Consider the following 26,405-nt stretch of genomic DNA (forward strand, 5'->3'; position numbering starts at 1 on the left):
CTATACAAGGTGTAAAAAAAGTCCCGCACGGGCTTAATAACTCCCGAACGATTACAGTTAAAGCAATAAAACTTGGTACATCACCACTGCACCTATAAATCTACTTTTTGAAGTAACTACCATTTTTCATGTCAGGGGGATGGCCGGCAAGGAGTCAGAATGAAAGTTTAAATTAGAGTATATGTCAAGTAGTACACCAAATTAAATGTATCTCTTAGTAGAGTACACTGCCGCAAATCCGACCTGAAAAGGTTCACTCTTTGAAAAAGTACGCTGGTTTAAAGTTAGAAACATTCAAAATGTAGGTCATGTTCTAAGTGGTTTAATATTCTTGTATTGGCTCAAGTTGGCAAAGTTAAAATTAGTAAATGATTACTGGATCTAAGAAAAAGATTGCTCGTTTACAATAATGTACATCTTAGGCTATGCTTACATTAAAATGTTTTGCCGAACTCCTCGATACCATCCTCCACTGGATATGAAAACTGCCTTAAAAACTATTTCTCAAGTCCAGTATTCATTTACTAAGTTGAACTTTCACAACTTGAGCCAAGACAAAAAATTAAATACTTAGAACATGACCTACATTGTAAATGGTTTCAAACTTTAAACCAGAATACTTTTTAAACAGTGAATCTTTTCAGCTCGGATTTGTGGCATTGTAATCTACTAATAGAGACGTTTAATTTGATATACTACTCGACTCATGCTCTAATATAAGATTTCCTTCTGACTCCTTGCGGCCATCTTCCTGACATGACAAAAAATGACAGTTACTTCAAAAAGTAGATTTATAGGTGCAATAATGATTTATTGCTCTACCTGTAATCGTTCGGAAATTATCAAGCCCGTGTGGGACTTTTTTTAAACCCTGCATATATACATTTTAGCTTTACTGTTTGCCACAAGCAAATCGTATTTATACTCTTTTTCTTTAACTTGTTATGAAATTTACATATTTAATGAAATTTGAAATAAATATGAGATTAAATTTCAGAAGAATAAAACGCTGATCAATGTTTTTTTTTAAGGACAAAGCAGATGATTGACAGGGCTGCCTGATCGCCAGCGCCGTGAGTTCGCGTGCGAGAGTGTTTGGTTTGCGGGAGTCCACAATCCTTCAGGTCAACGTTCCTCTGGACAGAGTAAAGTAGTGTGAAAAGGGCGAAATAAATAGCTACTAGGTAAAGAGAGAAATTTGAGTCAACTCTACTTATAACTTCATGAAATCTATAGCTTATTTTTGTAGATAACAACTAAGAATAAACGCAAAATTAAAATTTATGTACCTGTTGTAAAAATTGTTACGTTAATGACGGTACTGTTGATGATTTGTGAGCTTTGTAAAATTGGTGTCCAAGACGCCTTCATGTTATCATATTGATAAGAAGAGATAGGTACTATCAGTAAAAACTATTCTCTTCTAATAACTAAACGTGTTGTTACCATTTAAGAGGTAGGTTTCTAGTACTAACCATCTTCCGTGAATAGGTTCGTATTTTAGTACATTATTTTACTAGCTTTATATGGTTTTACCAAGAGATGCTTTATATAGTGATATAATGCATAGTTTTCTATAACACTGCTAGTAAATGTGTAGCCTTCATTTGAATGTGGTTTAAATCATTGACGAAAAACTTATAAACTCATCTTTTCTTAACCACTAATACTTACAAAGATTATTTTTCAAATTTGTATGTTAAGCTATGCATCCTTAGATAGCGTTCTCGTTTGATTTGAAACTCTATACATATATTAGAGTATGTCAAATTTATTTTATTATATTTAACAATATAGTGTGGAATTTATGTGTCATTATCTTGGTTAGAAGCTGTTCAATAAAAACTATATTGGGTGTATGTCTCTGTTTAGTTTGTACCCAATAAGATATTTACTCCTTAGCTGGCAGAAATAAATAACAAGTTTGTAAACAAGTGAATCTACAACATTTAAAAAATGGGAATTGTTGAAGAAAAATAAAATAATTTTATCTGTAAATTTCAATAAGCGTAGATAAAAAGTATTGAACTAAAATTAAAGGATTATATTGAGATCATCATAACACCTTCCACTTAAACTCTTTTATTACAACCCTTTATCAAAGAGTTAAAACACTTGCATTCCAAAAGCTGCAAGTGTAAAAATGATACAATGTGCCAAACTTCTCCCTCAAAAGTAACAAATAACCTGTACAAATAAAACAAATGTAGTTCTTTGATTCCTTGTGCTCTAAGAAAGAGAAATATATCCGACTTTTAGGCATATTTTAACATGTAATTCAACCCTATCCTTACAACGCTAAAGTTTCATAAAATAAATTTAATTTGTAAGATTTCTTTACTAAATCAAATTTAAAATTACCTTTTCAACTTGCAATATTCACAATGTAATCTACAAATTTTTTATGTATTCAAATAAATTTATTATCTCTCTTGGTAAAGTATGAGAATTGATTTTGTTTTCATCATAAAAATGTCAAAACCATAAATTATTCACTATATTTTCTGGGATAAAGTACAGTAGTTATAGTATTAATTACGTTAACTCATTAGCCCTACACACATTGTTAGGTCAAGGTAGTGGAATCAATTTTGAATTAAGAAAAATGTGAATGTTAAATTCATAGCTCTTTAAGATAACTTTGCTGAATACAAATGATATACCAAATTTGGCTGAAGATAAAAAATGTGATTTTTAGAATATGTACATGAGTAGCTTCAGAGAGACATGTTTTTTTTTTTTTTTTTGTTTATCGCTTAAGGAAATTATATATTTTTAATTTAATGTAATTTAGGAAATTGGTATGTTTTAAATATTTTTTCTGGACTATTTTAATGTTTCTCAAATAAAATCGTGTTGCTCCCTGAATTTATAACTTACATACATACTGTAAAAATGATTATTTCAGGCCTTCTATTGGTATAGAACAACGTTTCAGATTTAAATTGCGCAAAAGAACACTCATTTTGACATCATTGCCTAAAACTGTTTTAAGAAAGTGTAAAAAATCACTAACAGTATAAATGTACTAAATTATTTCCACTACATGAAAATGAGTTATAGTTATAAATAATATGATTTGCTATTAAAGTAAATAATTTTTTGTGTTAGTGTTGTAAGTTCTAACGAGACATAAACAGATTAGGTGTATTGTATGAATTCATTTGGGCGTGCAATTTTAGGGTTGGGAGCGTTGAGCTTGTAAATACTCTTCCCTCTTGACAAACAGTTTAAGTAAGGTAAACTTGATCATTGTTCACTAAACAGACATTGTGCTGTATATAAACCTTTGTCAGTGTTTTATCAATCAAATTTCATACATTATTATTCTTACATCATAATCATTACCATGGGAAATTCACCTTGTAAAGGTCGAGTTCATGCTATAAATATTTTGCATTAAGAAATTAGTTATAAATGTTCATGAGTTTCCTTGTGTTAGTTAAAATATACTCAACTCACTTAAGTACTTAACTATTATCTGTCTTGTTACAAGGTTACCGTGTATCACATCAAGTGTTAAGAGAAATACCCATAAAGATTGAACAAAACATGTGTTACGCAAGAAATTGGTATTATTAAGCCTTGAAATGTTGAGACCCCACTGTTTTATACAAACATGATACTAAAATAATACAAGGAATTATTTTAAACAACGAACACACAACTTTTTAAACTTTATCACTTGCGTTTTGCGTCCTCCTAACATGTAATACATTCAGTCTATCAATTTTTTTGGAATTATATAATAAAATAGAAAATTATTTTCTTTTTTACATTTGTACATTGTTGGCAAGTGATTTTAATACATTTTTGTAAGTTTCAATTTAAAAAAAAGACAATCATTTTTATATTTTATAAAATATGTATGGATACTACAGTATTTAAATTATTTGAACCTTTGCTCATAACTTCTAATACTGTTCACTAGTTTAAACCACATTTAATGTTAATTAATGTACATATATATCAAATTAATAAATACAGATTTTTAAGCAGTGGTTATAAATGTAGACATTCTGCTGATCACATTTTGGACCACTACTTTTCATTATGAAATTTGATTTCCAAATTTTAGAACCGATTCATGGTCAGTTTGGCTTTAAAAATGGACGTTTTACTTATAATACTTTATTTGTACAGTATAAAACGTATCAATATTATATTTAATAGTAAAATTTTGAATTCACTAACAAATCAATTTAACATAAACCATTCATCATATTTAATTATTTACTAGGTAGAACATTCAGCCATCTAAATCATTCACAGTTTCATTTATCAAATTCATTGTTTCGCTGCTTTTGGTTTGTGGAATTATAATTATTTAAAAATTAAAAATGACTGCCCTAAAAAGTGTAAAAATTAAGAAATACGTATTTGTTGTTAAGAAATGAATACTTGTTTTATTCGATTGTGAGATGAATCAAACCCCAAAGCTATGTTCTAATGTTCAATTTCAACCATTAAAAACAAGTGAAAGGTATAAAATATAATATATAACTTGGTTACAAATAAATAGATTGTACTGAATATCAACTAATACTAATCACATACTGATGTGGTTGTCCTGTAGGTGACATAATTAGGGTAATTAGTTTGAGAGGAGCACTGCCCAAGTAGGTAATAATAAAGCCTAAATTAGCAGGAGTGAAGGTTTGATTTCTTACTTCATCATGAAGTATTCATTTTACTGTATAGTTTTTTTTTTTTTTTTTAATTACCATTATTTATAAACTCTAGGAGAAAGCTTTGTGATGGTCAAAAATTTAATTTTGGATCCCAGAGGAAGTATCCATTGGGAAAAAATAGATCTAGAGATTTTTATTAGGATTTTACCTTGTATTTTCCACTACATATTTAATAACGTGGCACAGTTTACATTTCTCTTAAAATTGTTGATGAGAAGTTTTGGAAATTTAATTTTAATTTTGGTTTAAATGCAAGTTAAACCACAATGGGGCCAACCTTGTGGGCCGATTCAAGTGAATCCAGTATGTCAATGTAATACATAATACATAAATATATCTACTAAATTTAATTTTTTTAATTTTCCATAGCTTAGACTCTCCAAAATCTCTGAAAACGTTGAAATGTTACATGAAAACGTAAACGTATTTGCCATACTTTTCCACTATTTAGATTCAAGATTGCTTTAATGCCAACAATTTAATTTCATAATAATTGCACAGGTAGGGTCAAGACTTTTTATTCCTTGCATTGTACAAAACCTCATTCCCATATTAAGCAACTTCACATATAATTAGTCTGTTTGGATAAGACATGTAAAGATTGAAATAGGATTGGCCCATAATTTCTAAGACAAATTTAGTGTGTTATCAATATTAATACAAGAGCTAGAGTGATGTAATGAGCAAGATTAGAACCTCGTGAAGGATGACAAATTAGCTTATAATATAACAGATTGCTTAAGTTTTTTCTGTATTCTAATTTTCACAGTCCCAATAAAAATCTATTTTTGTAACTTACATCACTCACCCAATTCCAAATTCCTCATTCTTATTTAACACTTTAAATGCAAGTCCAGATAGTAATATAGTTATAACGCAGCTATGGTGGGAAAGGGTTGATTCAATGCGAATGTTGAGTTTAGGTCTGATGCTGTCACAGACTTGACTTCTGGAATCTGGATCATGCTTACTGGATTGTATCTAAAACATTGTAGTACAATTGTGCATCTGTGAGACAATGATAACACATCTTCACTTGATTTTGTAGTCTATTGTCTCTGATGTCAAAACGATGCATACAGCATTTGAGCTTTTTCGATCCTGACTTTTTGTTTGACCCCTTCAGACGGGTATGACTCCAGATTCCAGGAGTCAAGTTTGTGACAGCGTCAGATTTCAGATGCTGCACTAAGCGGAAGCGAACTGGAGCTAAACTCAACATTCATATCCTATTTAAACACTTAGCCAATAATCCTGAGTATTTATGTTGCAATAATAGATTTTCAATCATGAAACCATGAATAATGCAATAGAATTTTGCTAACACAAAACATCAATTGATTTTCATGAATTTAATTTCATTCAGCAAATAGACTGAAGTTCCCATAGAGTGTATCAGATTTATGGTATTTTTCATTTTAAATCTAGAAAATTAACTTTGAACTGTACAAACAGCAGTCTTTCTTGTGAATTTCTACATTACTGTATTTTATATTTTTTAAATTTCTACTCATATTTTTATTTGGAAATAATCTCTATGATTTTATCTTAAATATTGCAGAATATACATACATGAGCAAATTGGCTTTGTCATAATTTCTGTGATATACGTCTTGATCCATTTCTATTTTCAAATTCAAATCTTATATAAACCAGAAAAATAGTATTACACATTATATATTTTTTAGATGTGTTTTATGTGTGTATTACACTACTCCATTTCTGTTGCCAACTTCTGTATAGAACAAAGTAAAAAGAACCTAAGAGTTGTAAATAGGTCACAACTAATTTTTCAGCCCACTTGGCCATGAGCTGAGAAAACCTCTTCTGAACTTAAACATATAAGGTCTTCTACACTAATAACAGGATATTCAGGGTGGCTAAGGGCAAAAGGGTTGGGACTGCAAAGTGGCAATCCTACCCACTCCAGAAATCATCCTCCAAAGTAATCCAAACCTATTACACTTTACATGACAACAAGATTTAAGAAAGTATGAAAGATCAAAGTAAAACACACAGTAAGAGATGTATATTAAATTAGTGACATTTTATGTGCAGAGTCCACAGGCCGCAGCGATGGGGGACCTATTCCGCAGCGAAGAGATGGCTCTGTGTCAGCTGTTTCTGCAGCTAGAGTCTTCATATCCATCTCTTTCTCTTCTTGGGGAGCAGGGAATTGTACAATTCAGAGATGTAAATTGAACTCCATTACTACCTAAATTTAGTTTTATATTCATATGTTAAACTCTACTTTACAGCTTTTTCTTTATATAACATTTACAAGACATACTTTGTTAATCAGTCTTGTCCCACATAAAAAATTAGATTTGAGAAAAAATTTGATATTATTTGATTTAGAAAGGATCATAAATAATTTTGCAATTTTGCACTATGAATAACTTTATAAGACAATTTAGGATGTGGACAATGTCAGGTCAGCTCTAACAAATCATAAAATCAATAGTCATTTACAATTTTATTTAGAATGTTTTCTTTAATGAAGAACTTTGAATCACATGATTGAAGGTTAGTGCACTATATATGTGATCTAATCCAGTATAGCAACTATCATGTGATCTATATCCACACTTATTGCTCATACCTATTGTAAGCCATGATCCACCACTATTTATCAGACTGTTACAGTTGTGATCATTTCTTTATTTTTGTATTGACATAAAAATTGATGAAATCAGTGAGCAATGATTCAGCCAGATGATTCAGAGTTTGTCAATCTCAACTACCTAATATATTTTGAAAACAAGAAAATATCACAGTGTGTGAGATCAGGGAAATGGAGTTGATGATCAAGAATAGTGATAAAGTTTTTGACCAGAAACTTGGGACGGACAGTCATGGCGGAAAATGGAGACATATTATCTAGATGAAAAATCTGATATCAGCACTTGGTTACAATTCTGTCACAGTAATTATTGTTAAATCCTAATGTCCAGTTTGAATCATGTTTATGGATGATTTTTTTAAATAAATTTTATCAGCTATTCATGTGTTTGGTGATCAGAAAGAAAATACACTCACAGAGATGAATTAATACAGAGATCAAAGGTCCTCTCCCTCTTTGCTTTATGCCTGTACTCATTTTGGCCATCAATGGAATTCTAAATGTACTTGAAAATTTATGTTTTCTCAAGTGCATTAGTGCTGTAACTAGTTGATAGTTTCATGGGAACATCTCCCGGGCTGTGACCGAAGAACTTGAAAAGAATATTCAAAGACAAGTACGATGTTTTCAAATTGTGGTAGATTGTGGGAAAACCAAACTTGTTCATTTCATAACCTTTTCATTCACTATTGAAGATAATTTCATTCCAGTTAAGAAAACTGAATTTTAAATCTAAAAGTAAAGAATAATTCCTGGAAACATCTCAACCACCCCAAAATTATAATCAGAACTGAATTTGTGAATTTGTATAAAACAGATTGGGAAATTTTTACCCCACCACTACATTTAAAGAATTTAATTGTCTTATTATATATAAAAACAGTTTAATGAATTCTTCTTTGATTTAGCTGAATGAAGGAGTCAACCAATTCCAAAGGAAGTTCATCTCAGAAGTGCGCCGCTGCGATGAAATGGAACGAAAGTTGCGCTACATCGAGGGCGAGATTGTCAAGGAGAAAGTTAAGATTCCTGATCCGACCGTAAACCCACCAGCTCCGAATCCTAGGCAGATTATTGATTTAGAGGTAAACTAAAAATCATATTCACTCAATTAAAAAAATAACAAAAATGTCATAATAAATACAGCAATCCACATTTTATGTGCTGCATGTTCTTACTTTGATATCTTGAAATTTCCAATGGTTTTTTTTTTATTATAATTTTTTACTGGCTAATGTCTTGAAAAAAGTAATTTAATAAAACTATTAAATATTAATTTTGTTAAAACTACTATACTTCTTTGGGGCACGACAAGTTGCTATCAATTTAGGGTATGGTGGTCATAAATTGGTTTTCCTGAGAGCTTTGATTTTGTTCCATCAATATATTTCATTTAAGAAGAACAAAATAGGTTTTCCCAATAAAAGAATTTGAGTCAGGCAATTCTTGGGAGCTGACGTGTGAGCGTCGAAAACGTTTATTACACCTGGTATAACATTTAAACCTCAAGCTTTAATTATTACTGTACTCAAAACTATGTTATCACATGGTTGATTGTGAAACATCTCATGTGATTTAAAACGATGATAAAAACCAATTGACAAACACTAGGATCAGCTATTAGTTGATTGACTAGGTACTATATCTATCAGTTTTATGACACCTGTAAAACCACAATGTTATCTAAAGTGTTTTAGATAATCTTGTAATGTATTTGAAAAACACTTGTCTTTTGTACACTTGAAACGTGTTATATAAATTGGGTCAACATCTGAAAGACTATATAAACAGTTTCAAGAGAAGGTAAAGGGATTCATAGGGGTGGAAGTGCCATAGGACTGGCTGAACCCCAAATAAAAGAAACATTACTTGTCTGAAGTATTTGTTCCAAGTAGTCTAATCAATTTTATTTAGATAACCTGTTATTAATTAAAAAGGATCAGTTTGTTTTTTTTTTTCAATTTTATATTGTCACACCTCCTTAAGATAATTTCCTTGAACAAAATGATAAGATAAGAAACTAAATGTTTGTTAATAACTCCAAGACTTCTTGCAGGCTTTCACAGTAGAAGAATGAAGCTTTCAATTTTTATTGTTAATGAAATATTTTAACATACTGAGATTATAAAACTAAAGAAAAAATTACCATACCTTAAACTGATTGCACCGCCAATTAATTGGTTTCAAGTGTAATTCCTTTAATTTCTTCAATTAGTTCTTTAAACTAACATATATTAACTCTTTGGTAAGCAGGAAACTAAATACTGAAACCAAACATTCATATAGAAAATAATGAACATTTCTTCGTTATACAATTAAATTATCAATTCATCCTCTTGGCATTTTCCATTCCATTGCCTCTCTCCCACAACCATCACCATGGTCCATAGTTTCAAACTCATCTCATGCTATGGAATGTGTGTAAACTCAGTCACTCATCTTACTTGATGTGTGTAACATGTTTTGTGTGTATTCTGAAGTCTAAAGTTTGTGATTTTTCAAGAATCAAGAATCAAGAATCTTTATTGTCATCCCACATAACAATGTATTGACAACGTCAGAATAGCACTAGTAGGCCTAAATAAATATATAAATATGACCAACATATAGGAGCACATAAATAAATTAAAAATTAAAATTAAAATTTAAAATTAAGTTAAAATTAAAATTAAAATAGCCTACAACAAAACAGTTTATAAATCACATGGCACATAAAAATCAACATAGCAAAATTTACATGAAAATGCAATCACTTATACTACAGGAATAAAATTCTTCTACAGAATAAAAAGCTTTTTCTTTTAACCATTTAGTCATTGAATTCTTAAAATTTTTACATGAAATGTCTCTTACAACTAATGGTAACTTATTAAAGAGTTTTACGCCTAAATAAAGATATGCACCGTGTGTTTTAGATAGTCTAGCAAACCTCTGATCAATAGAATGTTGGTTTCTAGTATAATGATTGTGGACTGAGCTTCTTAAATTAAATAATTCTAAGTTTTCTTTTACATATGATAAAATTTGTAAGATAAAAAATTGAAGGAAGCGTAAGTATATCATATTCTATAAAATATGGTTTACAGGTGTCACTATAGCTAATATTAAAAATTGTACGCACAGCCCTCTTTTGGCACAAGAAAAACCTCTTTAGCACCACTAGATCCACCCCAGAGAAGGGTGCCATACAGAAGGTGAGAGTGAAAAAGAGCAAAATAAGCCTTTAAAACTAAATTACAACTAGTACAAAATTTAAGTTTCTTAAGTAAAAAGATAACTCTACATAGACGAGCACACAAGGCATCAGTATGTGCTCTCCATGTAAGTCTTGAGTCAAGATGGAGACCTAGTAACTTAACAGACTTATTCACAGAGTTGACACCTAGGTTAAATATTATTTCCTCTGACTTATCCTCATTAACTCTTAGACTATTTGCAGTAAACCAAAGGTAGGATCTCTCTTTCATATAGTCCATCATAACAAGATTAAGCTCAGGAAGTTTACTAGAACACATCAAAGTAGTGTCGTCAGCATATAAGATACTCTTGTTTGGTAGAAATTTTGGGAGGTCATTAATGAAGACGACGAACAAAAAGGGGCCCAGGACAGAGCCCTGGGGAACCCCCCTAGTCACTCTCTTGAGATCAGAGTTCTGGCCACTTAGTTTGACAAACTGGTACCTATCAGACAAGTAAGAACCTTTTTCTTTCAAAAAGAACCCTTTTCACACAGCTATGAACCTCAGGCACATGCATAAAATCTTTTTGACCTACAACTTGCTTTGTTGTAAATGTTTTGACTTTGCCAAGTATATCACGTACATTGATTTGTGTTTGCTTCCTTAAATATTAAGTCTTTTGACAACTGAAGATAAGGATACATTCTAAACCTAGAAACATAGTGTTCTATCCTTGTAACATATAACAATGGCAATAAATGACTAAGATCCTGTTATCCTTTAATTATCCATTGTCCTGTGCCAAACCTCACATCTAAAATGAATTATGGAAGGCAGAATAATTAAGACCAAGAAGTCTGGCTCTACCAATAACAGTGGGAAAATTATATTACTAATCTATTACTATCTCTATAAAAAAAACCATTGGCTTAAACTGACAGAACCATTTCTTACTGTTACGGTATAATTGATAACCATTTATAACCACATGGAACTATATTGGCTATAAATGATTCACTTATTTTTAATTCCAATTTTGTAAGTTTCCATTTAAAGAATTTTTTATTGTTAAACATTTTTCAATTTAATTTTAATTATTTTCCATGCTGTGATTCACAAGTGGCTACATACATTTCCCAGTCTACAAGAAAATAAAAATTGTGTAACCTGTAAAAGGTGAATTTTTTACCTGTGTCTTCAAAACCACAACCAAAAATAATATACTATACTTATCGCTTGTTATGTGGCATATGTTTTTTTTTTTTAGTGTTTAAAACTTTCAATGTGATTTCAAAAGCTGACTTTTTATTTTGGAAGTTACACAACAGTTACTAAAATCCTTCTTCACTAATTTTCAGCAAGTTTCGTGTAAGTACCAACATGTTTTCCTGGCAAATTTGTGTAGAACTGTTGATTCAAATTTAGATAGAACTACAAGTATTGTTGCAGGCAGAGCGACAACATGATACTTAGTTATTTCTGTTTTAGGCACAACTGGAGCACATAGAAACTGAAATCATTGAATCGAGCTCAAACTCGGTCAACCTCAAACTGAACTTCATGGAACTGACTGAGCTCAAAACCCTGTTGGAGAAGACTCAACCTTTTTTTCAAGAGGTGACTTGTAATCTTTTGCACATTGTTACTTTCATTCAACTTTTTAACTGAAGCGATTTCTAAAACAAACAGAAAACTTCCACACAAAATTTCTGTTCTGACTTCAGTCATACATCATGTATATTTAAATCTTACACAAATCTGGTATTTTTGCTCACATTTTTAATTACTAAGATCCTTGAAGATATTTCCACTCACTGAAAGTAATTCTAATTCTTCTAATGTGTTTTATTTTGTTATGAATTGGATTTTTTGTTATATAAACTCTCTGGGAAGCTTTATTTTTCAAGGACTATGGTATATTATACAAATCCAATTACAATTTTGTGTTTAATTGTAAATTATAGAAGAAATGTTATGAATTATGTGAATAATACAAGAATGTTTGTAGCAGTGAACAAATTATGTCAGTAATATTTGTTTACTCAACATAGCTGACAGGTTGTATATACCTGTACCGAATTTTGGTACGGTCTTGACTTCTAATAGATGTAGACTGGAAAAGTTATAGTGTAAATATTACCTCTCCAGCTTCTTCAATGTGCATAGAGGCATAGTTTACAACTATTTAGGTACTAAATTGTGTGTTATTTCTTTGTTAAAATTCTGACTTAGCTGGGGTAGCATATCATTGGCTCAGCAATTTTATTTGCCTGCTTATTACTCAACACTGTTTAAGATACTTTTTTTATGATTCCATTTAATACCAATCTAGTACTAAATTAAGGTATAATTATTTGTTTAAACTTCTAACATGACCGGTTCAGTGACATATATTGACTTATACATTTTTAATGGAATTAGGAGACGAGTTACACTTAAATTAATACATCTTACAACTAACTATATTAAGTGTTAATCCTTGGAATTTGTTTGAAGTTTTTCAAAATTCCAATTTTAATGGTTATTTTTTTAACGCATACGTCTCATATTTCTATTACTAAGTATAAATAGATCACATTTTATAAAGTTTTGGAAACTACAGTTCTAAAATAAACTTGTACTCTGCCGCATCTGTAGATAACTGAGATAAATTATCTTTACAGCTTCTACCAATTATATAGTTCAAGTCTGGGACCGACTTAAAATCATACTCTTGACTTTTGACCCTTACATCAATTCTTAGTTGAGGTTGTATCAGTAACTTTTATCAGTTTATTTTACTTAAATACTAAGTATTTATACTTTTTACATTTTTAACAGAGTGAGAGTGCAAATTAAAGTAATCTGTTAATCTGATTAAAAAAGGGTTTATATCAGGATTCAAAAAGCTTCAAGGACAAAATGAGCAGCTGCCTACTTTTCACCCCACACCCTCTGCTACTTTCTATGACCTCTAGCATGGGTTTAATCCATCTGTAACTATAAACAAAGTATCGAAATGTGTATTTTTATCCTTGACTTTTCATACACCAGAACATTTCTGTAGCAGATCAATAAAGCTGTATTTTCTTCCAAGTAAGACAAACTTCAGTAAAGTAACAATGTAAGGATTTCAGTTAAGTGAATTGAAGTAAGGATTATTTGCAGCATGAAGATGGAACAATCATCACTGGAGACATAGGAACAGTAGCTGAGGACCAAGGAGGCACAAGGGGCCAACTAGGGTGAGTCCATTCTAAACTTATTCATTTAAAAAAAGCTTAACATGTTCGCTATCAACATGTAAAGAAAAAAACTGTTACGAGAGTCCAGTGTCAAATATAGTTGATGCACGAAACTCTCTCTTTACACCAACGTCAACTGTAGGTGACGGTGGGGCTAAATGCACTGGCCCAATGTCAACTATTGATCTCTGAGTTGAATCATTTTTACTGGTATTTGGCATCCTTATCTTGTGCCTACATTTCCAGCAAACAGGATCAAGGTCTAGATAGTGTGTTGTTGTGTGTTCTGTGTTGTAATGGATCAAAATCGTGGTAGAAATTTATAAAATATTGTTGTCATTTTTTATTTAATTGAATGATAAAAATCACCACTATAGAAAATATGTTCCCTATGTCAAAGATAGTTGACACAAGTTTATGAAAAATGTACATGTTTATTATACATTGCTTGGTACGAAATAGACCAATGTCACCTATAATTAACGTAAATTAAAGCATAACTTATGAGTGAAAATTATGTTTTTCTTTACTGATTTTATTTAATTGTTATATACCCTAATTGATAAAAACAATTTAATTTAATCTATCCAAAAGCCTATCTCACCATGATTTGTCTTTGGTGTTAGACAAATCTAATGTGAACGGTTACTGAGAATCAGTTTTGCGTCAACTATAATTGACTCTCGGTAGTGATTGTGTTAATTTGAAATTATGGAGTATTCATGTTAATGATGGTAGATTTTAATATTCATATTGCTTTTAGTTTTTTTCAACCTCTAAGTATGTTGTTATCAAGAGGCAAAAGTGTAGATAATTTATCCTTTATATTCTTTATTACTTCGGATAGTAAAATAAAAGAATCGTAGTGAATTTTTTATTACTGTAACTTATCGTTTTGTGTTACATTATTTACAAGTAGACAACACCAGACATAATTAGCAAACTTAGAGCATATGTAACCATTTGTTGACTTGGTAGAGGGTATGAGTCAACACTTGCTAGTAAGATAGTAGTAACAATAAGGACATGAGTTTTCTGTCCTAGAGTTCAGTTCACGCATGATTTGCACAAATGATTCTATATTGGTATATTAGTATCATAATATTAAAATAGTATCCATCACTATAAATTGTAGAGCTATATTCTGTTAATACAGGTTACTGTTTGGATCTACAGGTTAAGTTTAAATCCAGTCAAAACAAATACTGTATTCATTTCTAGAATGCAATATCTTATCAAGTAAATATTCCTTATAAATGTTTACAAATCAACCTACACCTTTTGAGTTTTATTTTGTATATTTAAATTACATTAAGTTAGTAGATATGTTTCAATTACTGTTTACCATATACCTTTACATTTTTAAAATAATATGTTAAAATTTAATTTTGCTGCATATAAATTTATACACTTGAGAAACTTTATTATAAGTTTGTTAGATATTCGGTTCTTGTATATAAAGTTCATTTATTGTTGCATAAAGTTGCATTTAACTAAAACCAGAAAGTAAATAACTGAAAGTAAACATTGACTAAGTCAACTCTGCCACAGACCTCAGTGATTGAAGAAACAGCCAGCTCTACAAACTGGATATTTTCGAACCTACTAGCTGTATTTGGATTACGGCTACTACTTCTTTGCATAAACAAGCTTCCATCATATCGTTTGAAGTTCCTAGCCTGTTTGGTCATTACAAGTACAGGCAACTACATGACAATGTAAACTTGGAGCAACACCTCAAATGTTACAATACAAATAAAATAAACCACAACAGTTCAAAAGGTGCATTGTAACAAAAATAACTCGACATTCGTAAAGACAGTAAAGTCAACTTTAACTCAGTAAAATTAGATAGCAAATTAGTGTAGCAAAATATAACTGAACTAATTTTTAAAATGCAAATTTAAAACCTCCATTTTCTCTACAACCTGCTTATGCCGTTAGTCATAGCTCTCTCACACAGAAAACATGAATGTAGTAAATAAGATTTGCAACACCATAGTGATAAAAAAAGTAAAAATCTTTACTAAGCTCATCAAATTAAGTAATTAATCTGAACTACTGAATTATTATTATTTCCATGACTTTGCAATGTATGACAAAACTTAACAAGAATAAATTTTGTTTTCTGGGTAAAAAAAAATGATTTTGATCTGCACATAAAAACGATATAAGTTTAATTTTGAATTTATTTCTTAGATTTGTTGCTGGAGTGATACCTCGCATAAAGAAGGTTGGATTTGAACGGATGTTGTGGCGTATCTCACGAGGAAATGTCTTTCTACGACAGGTGGATATAGAAAAACCATTGGAAGATCCACAAACAGTAAGTGGATAATTTAATATTGTAAATTGCTTATAATATTGTAAATATATTTTTATATTAATGCAATCTATTTAGGTTAGATACAGAGAGAAAAGAAATTAATTCATTCAGTGTTCAACATACATGATCTAGAATATTCTATACTACACTGAAAATGCTGTATTTTATTCATATTATATTTTGTGACATGCATATTAAAGTCCAGACATACATTGACACACGTGTTGCATTAGCAGGTGGGAAGATATTAAAACCCTCTAAAATTTGGGATCAGACATTGATACTAATGATGTAAAAAGCTGATGAATCATGAAAGACATCAAATGTAGATGTAGATCTATAGTCTATATTAAGCTGCTAAGAATTGCTCTATTGCAGTTGAGGTGTAGACTCTCAAATTGAAAAGTGCACATATTTATTCCACATTTGAATATTTTTGTGGTGATACACTATACAGTATGATGATAGTTAAAATCATTAATGGTGAATTTAAGTAAAAATGCAAATAATGTATAATACAGTTTGTCAGTAAAAGGGCCAAAAACAATGGTTTGACAACAATCACAATAAAAAAAACAAACAGCAAAACAAAATACAAGTAGTCTAGTTTTTTGTAACCTTAAATGTGACTGTATTTTAGTTTATTATTAATATTTGTAAAGTAAAATCACTCTCTGTATTATATGTATCATTATATCTATACATTGTCTTATTGTAAATTTGTTGCGGAAATCCAATGCTTATTTTACTGATATTTTTTAATATATATCAATCACCCAAAGCAACTAAAGTAAGGTAAATATACAGAATAAACTAGGAAACAATTTATGTAAATAAATGAGTGGTATGCTAGAATTGTATAAAACTAAAACTTGTGTTTAAATTTTGTTTATGGATGATTACCTTATAATACTTTTTGTGGTGCTGACTTAATTTATGAATTTAATTATGAGTTTAACTCTTTATTTTAGGGTCTGCCAGTAGAGAAGACAATATTTGTTGTGTTCTACCAAGGTGACGAACTGAAATCTAGAGTGAAGAAAGTATGCTCAGGTTTCCACGCTTCCTTTTACCCCTGCCCCAGCTCCTACACAGAGCGTATGGATATGATCAAAGGGGTTAAAGCTAGGATTGAAGATCTCACTACAGTTAGTATACTTTTTTTGTTTTTGACTTTTTATGAAAATTTTGTTCAGAGAATAGAAATAGAATATCCTCAGCTATAATCTACAATTAACTGAAATAGCCATTGGAAAAGTTATTGCAATAGTCTCAACAAGAAACCATACACAACGTACAAATATATTTATGAGTACTAAAATTTTTAACATTTAAGTCCATCATTAATTAAAATATTTTCATCTCTTTGTTCCACAGAGTATTTTGTAACTGCTATCATAATGAAGTCAAAATTTGATATCATGAAAATACTTGATAGATAATTATTTAAGATATATTATTCACTTCTCTTCTGTGAGAAGGTCTAAACATCATCTGGTATCAGCTGATGAGGCTACTTACAAATTTTTTAATACAAATTTTAAGCAACTGCATGTGTCTATAAAGAGATTCTTGAATAATGTTTGTTATGCAATAAACACAGTTTTAATATTTCCTCTATATTTTATTCTTAACTGGATCATCATGTGAATAATCTATTAACATCAGTTGAATAGTCAGATTTAGTAAAAAGTACAAATCACTGACCATCCAAGACAAAATATAGATACTGATGGTCTTCTACAGAGTGTCAATTAAGTCTGGAACCTCTTTTTTAATTTTTAAACCACAATATAAAAAAATACCAAAGTTCACACACGTGCTTACTGGTGATAGTACCGCACATATCTGCCCAATTACCGACCTGATAATCCCTATGGGGGACGGTCCACAAGGAGTCAGACAAAATTCTTAAATAGCAGCATAGGTCAAGTTTGGTATCAAATTAAAGGTCTTACTTAGCAGAGTACAATGCTGCAAACCGGACTTAAAAAGGTGGATTCATTCAGTAGTTATAGCTATTTGAATTTTAAAACGATTGAACAATGTAAATTATTAAGTATTAAAAATAAACACCAATTTTTAAGTACCTGTGATCAAAGTAAGTGTTCAAAATGTTCCCCTACCATCGTCTGGCAATGTCCTAGGCGGTTGTAAAAGCCATCCACTGCATTTTGAAGGTAGACACGAGGAATATCTTGAGCTTCTTGGACTATGAGATTTCTTAGGTGCACCAAATCTCGAGGCTTAGTACGATAAACTTTATCTTTGAGGTATCCCCCCCAAAAAAAAAATCCAGCGGAGATAAATCAGGGGAACGAGCAGGCCACTCTACTGCACCACGTCTTCCAATCCATCTGTGAAGGAATATTGTATCCGAGTATTCTCTAACAAGGAGAGCAAAGTGTGGTGGCGCACCATCTTGTTGGAAATAAATTATTTGAAATTGTCGACCAAGAGCAGCAGGAATGTAGTGCAGGAATTATTTCATTTTGGAGCATTGCTAGATACGAGTCACCATTTAAATTACCATTGATAAATAATGGGCCCATAATTTGATTTCCTATAATACCTGCCCAAACGTAAAGTTTCTGTGGATGCTGTGTATGACTCAATCTGCCACTTTCACATTCTAACAGTGTTGTGTTATTGGTAATAATTATTGATTCCTGGCTTCGATTACTACATTGTCAGATGATGGGAGGGGAACATTTTGAACACTTACTTTGATCACAGGTACTTAAAAATTGGTGTTTACTTGTAATACTTAATAATTTACATTGTTCAATTGTTTTAAAATTCAAATAGCTATAACTACTGAATGAATCCACTTTTTGAAGTCCGGTTTGCGGCATTGTACTCTGCTGAGTAAGATCTTTAATTTGATACCAAACTTGACCTATGCTGCTATTTAAGAATTTTGTCTGACTCCTTGTGGACCGTCCCCCAAAGGGATTATCCGGTCGGTAATTGGGCAGATGTGTGCGTTACTATCACCAGTAAGCACGTGTGAACTTTGGTATTTCTTTCTATTATGGTTCAAAAATTAAAAAAGAGGTTCCAGACTTAATTGACACCCTGTATATTTCCCAAAAGAAACTTAAACATCATTAGCATAGTTACATTTTGATGACTAGCTAAATGTCTAATTAATCAGTTTTATATAGCCATGACTTGATAATAAGTAAATAAATAAAGCAGGAATTTACAGGATCAGGAATGCAAACGGAATTGGGGATTTACTGAACAAAAATAAAAAACAGTGAGCTAGACTTATCTAAATGAAGTATTATGTAAAACTATCATTCCTATTTAGGAAAAATTTGTAAAGATATTCAGATATTAATTTGAAAACTTTCTGGCAAATTTCAGTTTGACTGTTAAAAATCATACTTTACCATTCATAGGAGATGAAAAAGATTTGTTAAATAATTACAACTGACTTGGAATTATGAACTACATGCTTGTTTCAATATGAAATACAAAGTAAGGTTTCTAAGAGAGTTTAAGATAGATCCACTCTCTTATATTTTTAAACTGTATGCTGTATGCTGCAATAAATACTTATTCTATTATACATGATACACTAGTCCTGTTTCATATTTATATATTGAAAGCAGTGTATCACTCTCTGAACAGAAACATAGTCATGGTTCACTTTGTTTAAGTCCTCAACAAAATATGTTACTATCATCAAAGGGTACTGTAGTCAGTAACCAAGAAGTTGCACAGTTGAACCATCATGGTAACTAATATTATGACGTCAATATACTATGCTCTCAACAATAATGAAATAGTATTATCCAAACTGTAGGTCTTGAACCAAACAAGAGAGCATCAACAACTAGTTTTGTCATCAGTAGCCATGAAACTGCACAGTTGGAGCATCATGGTAACCAATATGATGTCAGTGTATTTATGCTCTCAGCAGTAATGCAATGCTGTTGTCCATTCTCTAGGTCTTGAACCAAACAAGGGAGCATCGGCAAAGAGTTTTGTCATCAGTAGCCAAGGAGCTGCACAGTTGGAGCATCATGGTACGCAAGATGAAGGCTGTGTACCATACTCTCAACATGTTCAACATGGATGTCAGTCGCAAGTGTCTCATTGGAGAATGCTGGGTACCTGTTAAAGAGATCAACAAAGTACAAGCTGCTCTAATCGAAGGAGGGGTCTGTATTATTATCTCATCTCATCATTATTCTCACTTGCAAGATTCTTTCTAAATCTGTTTCTGAAATATATTCAGTTACATTTAATTGAAAACATAATCAATCAAAATAGTACTATACATTACACATCAGGATCCAAAGTTTTAGTAGACAAACAAGAACCTGAACTATTCTATCTAATATTTTAAGTTACAAAATTTTTGTTGATGGTACTTACTTCTAAGATTGAACCAGTTGCATTTTTGAATCATCACATTATTTTTGACTCTTCATTTAGAAGAACAAATTTAATCTTGAGATAATATGATCTTAATATTAACATTAGACTCACACAGTAAGAATATAAATTGATTACAGAAAGTATCGGGCAGTAGCATCGCATCATTCTTAAACATACTTCATACCCATGAAGAACCGCCTACATACTTCCGTGCCAACAAGTTCACCTATGGCTTCCATGCTCTGATAGAGGCGTACGGAGTAGCTACCTATCGTGAAGTTAACCCAGGTAAACAATGTTCACGAATTTATTAAATTATTGCATCCAAGGCTATTAATATTTCATTTATATAGTTCCTACTTCAGATCATTACTTTGTAACTAAATTGTCTTTATCCATAGGGACATTGCTGGAATCTGTAATTTTTTTTCTCGTAGCTAAGCAAACGATTTAAGTAGAGTTTATATACATTTTTCAATGAAACGTATAATATTCTTATTGTTATCCAGCTTTAACATTTAATAATTTACTTGTACATGTGTATGAATGTTGTGTGCAATAAAGGTGATTATCACTACGGTGGTTTCACAATGTTGTCTTTGAGCATATTCACACTGATGCTATGTTGGCGACATGTTCTCAAACTGCTGTCCTCCTGACATTGATGTCACTTTGGTACCCCAGCAGTTCAGTTCAGTTCTTGAAGGGAATGTGTAACGAATAAGTGCGATCTCGTAGCCTGCATTTGGGATAAGACACAAGAACCTTAAAACTCACATATATTCAAATTTTTTACAAAATAGGTGTAGAGAATTGCTGATTCTAGATTATGTTGCAGTTGAAAACATTTTTGTAAACATTTGTAATTAAATAACATCATTTTGAAATTTTGTTTATAAAGGTAACTTGTAATAAAAAAAACAAAATACTGTATTAAAAATTAGTAGTCCTAGTCACAATATGATACGTAAATAAATGTAGCATTTAGTCAAAGTATAAGCTTCTTGTGTCCCGCTATCAGTTTGATGTACAATTAACACCCTTCTATGACTACACAAGAGACAGAATGAAACTGAAAGAAAGTGGAAAGTGGGAGTGGAGAAGGTGTTAGATGCTTCTTGTTATAAAGATAAATAGGGAGCAAGCTTTTGTAACTATCTTTATGAATTGGTGAACCTTTAAACAAGTAATAAAACCCTTGTTACTATCATTATTGTTTAGGCTTCTGGATTAATGTGTCATTTTTATTTTTATACTACATTTTAGTCAAATGGTAGGACTACTTATTACAAAGAGAACTTTATAAGAAAAGACTGTCTTGATTAGTGAAAGACATTTTTTAATATTTCATTACAATTTGTAATGTCTACAAGTGATAGAGCATCAAAGAAGAGAAAATGTCCTAGTAATAACCCAAGTACAATATACCAGACTGTTGGACATAAGGAGTCCATTATATACACGATTACAAGAAATAAATATGAAGATTATGTCATCCGAGAACAGATATCGTATGAAGCTAAAAGTTGAAAAAGTGCAGTTTGAAAATTATTCCCTCACAAAGAGCTGCCAGTGAGTTTCAACAAGTATGAACATGAAATGAAAAAGAATTATTTCAAAATAAGTTAGGACTTATAAACATTTCAACTGGCAGTGCTTATAGTTAATTTTGTAGAAAGGAAAATCTAATACAAATAAAAACAACTCATGGAAGAGCCAAATTGGCAGAAATTTCACTTGTAGGGGACTGTTAGAGGACTATGGACTATGAGTGACAAGTCTTATCTAGCAACACTGTACTACAACATACCACGACCACAATAAATGTTCTTGTCTTGTTCAAACTCTATTTTGGTGTCAATTTTGTAAATTTGTAGGAACAAAATCAACTATTTCTTGTGTATAGGTAAAAAAAGAGGTACCAACTGGTTTCTTACTTTAATTGGCACACTATAGTAAGTAAGAATAGAGCATAGACAATAGATATACGAGTAAAATAAAGTAAATGTGGTTTGTTTTATTTGCAATATAGTTATTTATGTTCAGGTCTGTACACCATCATTACTTTCCCATTTCTGTTTGCCGTCATGTTTGGGGATGCTGGCCACGGTCTCATCCTGGCACTTTTTGGTGGCTTCATGCTCTTGAAAGAGAAGAAATTCATGAGTGCAAAATCCAGCAATGAAGTAAGCTTATAAAAAGGTTAAAAAGCGTTAAAAATGTAGAATTTTAAATCCTATAGTTAGTTTATTTATTACTTACCTCCTTGCTCCTTCGTATTGAGAGAAGTTTATTGCTTAGTTTTAGGGGGCACATACTAGGAAATCTGGGGCATTACAGATGTCTCAGATAAAAACAAGATAATTCAACCTAAAATTTAAAAGTCTATTCACTGAAAACGCAAAGATAATTATCATTCTATAGTATAGACATTGTTTGAAATTAAAAGAAACAGAACTCTATTTAATTAAGACGAAATGTATTAATAAATTTGTGATTGAGTGCAGATTCACTCACACGAAAAACCTTACTTCATAGAAAATAAAAACTGCTACTACAGGTTAATTTCTTCTCCTTAAAAATATTGTGTTCAAACATGTGTTTGGTAGAAATGAGTAAAATTCATATTCATACATTTATCATAATCTTCACTTCAAATATAAATCAGATAGTATATATATCGTACTTTTTAATGTTTAAACATATACCTATGAAATACTGCTCTAGGAATGGTAGACTGAAATTGAATTGCTCCGATCTTTATACTGCTCTAAAACTGGTACAGTAACTTGGAGACAGTAGCAGTTTGTGCCAAACACTTTGAGACTGCTTTGAACCTTCTATGTATTGTCACAATTGTTGTAATTTGTGTTTACAGATGAAAACCTTTTCTCTCTCATTATCACTTTTATCTCAAAAAGAAACAAACCTTTTTCTTTTTAAACGTTTTACTAGTGAATTAGACATACAAATCTTGCAATCAAAAAGATAAAAATTGTATTGACTTAATCTTGTTTAACTTTTTTCCAGATTTGGAATATGATGTTTGGCGGAAGGTATATTATTTTCTTGATGGGACTGTTTTCCATATATACAGGGTTGATATACAACGATATTTTCTCAAAGATGGGAAACATTTTTGGAACTCATTGGCAATTCACTTACAATGCTAGCACCCTTTTAAACAACTCGAATCTCCAGCTGGACCCTGTCACCATGTACACTCAGGATCCTTACTGGTTTGGCATGGACCCTGTGTGGCAGGTGGGTTGATGGCACAGTGTACTGCACATTGTGTTATCTTTGTGGTTAACTAGTTTGTCGTTACATGTCACTTAAAAGTCATTAGATTACACTACTTTAACTTCTCAATGAATCTGTAAAATTTCTCCATTTTGATACTAATCTCTTCATTAAAAATGCATGGAGTGCTTAATCTTCTATAAACTCTTAAATTTCCTAATCCAAAAAAAAGAAAGACTGTCTTCTTTACCAAACAGAAATTACATTGATCTTTTTTCATTGTGCCTTTTTTCAGTCAGCATCAAATAAAATCATCTTCCAGAACTCATTCAAAATGAAGCTCTCTATCATCATTGGTGTGATTCACATGGTTTTTGGTGTATGCATGAGTGTTGTCAACCACGGGTAAGTTGGCTTTTTTTGTTTAGTTGGAGCAAAATAAAGCAATGATAAATACATTTTTGTCTTATAAATAATTATATATGTACTTCATTATTGTTGAGAGTCATAGATTACATCCTTTTACATTAAAATATTACCATTAGAATATAAAAGAATAATAATAGTATATAGTTTTGTGTATGTGTGTGTGTGTGTGTGTGTGTGTGTGTGTGTGTGTGTGTGTGTGTGTGTGTGTGTGTGTGTGTGTGTGTGTTTTACTGTTTGTTACCTTCAAAAGTTTATTATTTATCATTAATATATAAAAATATTCTAATATATAAACAAGCAGTAACAATCCAAAATTGAAAAAAATAAAACAATGTAAAATTTATTTATTAAGTCTTAGGTTTTTGAACAATATAGTATTTAAATGTCAAGTTCCAGAATTAAAAGTATTTTCTGAAAGAACATTTTGCCTGCAGTAATTTTTTAGCTGCAATAACAAGTGCAGAAGTATGCCTTTTTAAAATACTGTATTGCAAATCCCCAGTGAGTACTGGGGTTAAATAAACCTCTAATAACTTGGACCATTCAAAACAATCTGCTCAACTAATTGTTACAGAAAATACCTTTGACTTTAACTTTAGTCTGTAGAAAACTGAAATTTGGTTGTTTTGTCTAGATACTTCGGCAATGGAATATATGTGCTTCTAGAGTTTTTGCCTCAGGTCCTGTTTCTAATTCTACTGTTTGCATACATGTGTGTTCTTATGTTCATGAAGTGGATTCTCTATGGCCCACCAGACCGTAAGTGATATTTTTTTTTATTTAAGAGCCAATTTAAATTATAATAATCAATTAAATTCTCATGATGTACTCTATATTGACTTCTTTTACTATTCAGTAAATGTTACTTTCGCAGAAAATTTAATGCCTTAGCAATAAATTTTAGTAAAGAGTACAACGGCCAAAAGAAAAAGACTTATTTACTGGTGAATATTATTACATGTACTGCTTCGTGTTTACTCTAAGATATACTGAAATATCAGTTGCATTAATATAGTGTATATAGTATAGTAATGGCTATGAATACTAACTCTATGCCATTAGTTTACTGATTTTTATGTAAATAAGTGCCTTAAAATAAATGCCATATGAAAACTATCACTGTATTTATAGTTTTGTTCGTAATTTTTATTCAAGCTGTATTATTTCAATATTAAGATTTCTGAATACAGTATGTTTAATGAATGACTTTCTTGCCTCCGGTTTACTGTAGATGAATAAATGACATTTAAGTAATGTCATTAGTTAGTACTTACATAATGCCATGGAAATAAGTGCCTTAAAATAAATTCCATACAAAAACACAATGGTTTATAGAACCACAATGGTTACGGGACCACAATGGTTTAAATGTAACTATTTCCAATTAATTGTAAAATGATTAATGCACATGCTACTTTCAAACGGTTAAAATACAGTTAACATCTCACCTTTTAGAGGTTTGAGAGGAGTCCTGGACATGAAAGGTATCAACAATGAAACAGTAAAAACTAGAACCAACAAGATTAGTCTAAATAGAGCACTGGAACAACTAAGCACATTTATACAGGATGATTGAAAAGTAAGTTGCACCTAAACTTTTTTGTCATTTTAGATGTGGCTTACAGGTCTTGTATAGTGGGGATGGGCTCCATTTTGTTGAATAAATACTTCATCTCAATTTAAAAAAAAAACTACCATCTGGTGTTCTTTCTATTAAGTTGTTGAGAGCTGGAATTATCTGTGTATTTAGCACGTTGTCGTTGGTTACAACATTCAAGTTGCTATCAATAACAAATTATCCTATGATAAAGTTACCAATCATACCAGCTCATATGTTTAATTTCTGTAGGTGTTTGGTATGGCCTTCCTGGTACCAGTGACGTTATCTTGTGCCCAATACCTACAGTTGTGTTGGTTAACTTGTCTATTAAGTTTAAATGATGCTTCACGGTAAAAGGAATATTAAAAGAAGATACTGCCCTTTATTCAAGCCTTTGCATCATGATCTCACAAAATTCTAGCCTTCTATCAAAATCATCTTCATTCAGTTCCTGTACTAGTGTGATTTTATAAGAGTGAAACTTATGCATCTTTAATGCCTTTTTCACTAACCACGGTGTTAAGGTATAGTTTTTATTGACTAACCAAGACCTTTAAAATTATGTTACAAGACTATAAGTGCTACTTTAAAATGTTAAATTAGACTCCACCCTCTTTTCTCCTGAGGGTAAAATTTTAAAACTATCACTATTAGTTTTAAAATTTCACAACAAATTTCACATATCTAAAATAACAAAA

General features: G+C 31.0%; 1 protein-coding gene across 2 annotated transcripts in view; it reads left to right on the plus strand.

Annotated features, from left to right (window-relative positions):
- Positions 1-1,438: 1,438 nt before the first annotated feature.
- LOC124368953 (V-type proton ATPase 116 kDa subunit a1-like) overlaps positions 1,439-26,405 on the plus strand; it is a 33,458-nt gene continuing 8,491 nt past the window's right edge. Inside the window, exons 1-13 of one of the 2 annotated variants that reach the window (XM_046826520.1) lie at positions 1,439-1,456; positions 6,750-6,884; positions 8,223-8,399; positions 11,982-12,110; positions 13,641-13,717; positions 15,917-16,043; positions 17,015-17,191; positions 20,003-20,215; positions 20,573-20,723; positions 22,482-22,621; positions 23,466-23,699; positions 23,974-24,083; positions 24,742-24,866. In XM_046826520.1, the coding sequence (XP_046682476.1) occupies positions 6,768-6,884; positions 8,223-8,399; positions 11,982-12,110; positions 13,641-13,717; positions 15,917-16,043; positions 17,015-17,191; positions 20,003-20,215; positions 20,573-20,723; positions 22,482-22,621; positions 23,466-23,699; positions 23,974-24,083; positions 24,742-24,866 (1,777 nt within the window). In that variant the 5' untranslated portion in view covers positions 1,439-1,456; positions 6,750-6,767. Of the gene's footprint in view, positions 1,492-6,749; positions 6,885-8,222; positions 8,400-11,981; positions 12,111-13,640; positions 13,718-15,916; positions 16,044-17,014; positions 17,192-20,002; positions 20,216-20,572; positions 20,724-22,481; positions 22,622-23,465; positions 23,700-23,973; positions 24,084-24,741; positions 24,867-26,405 lie in introns of both variants that reach the window. The other variant, XM_046826519.1, reaches the window with a different exon arrangement.

The sequence above is a fragment of the Homalodisca vitripennis genome, chromosome X (genome assembly GCF_021130785.1).
Source record: "Homalodisca vitripennis isolate AUS2020 chromosome X, UT_GWSS_2.1, whole genome shotgun sequence".
Taxonomy (NCBI): domain Eukaryota; kingdom Metazoa; phylum Arthropoda; class Insecta; order Hemiptera; family Cicadellidae; genus Homalodisca; species Homalodisca vitripennis.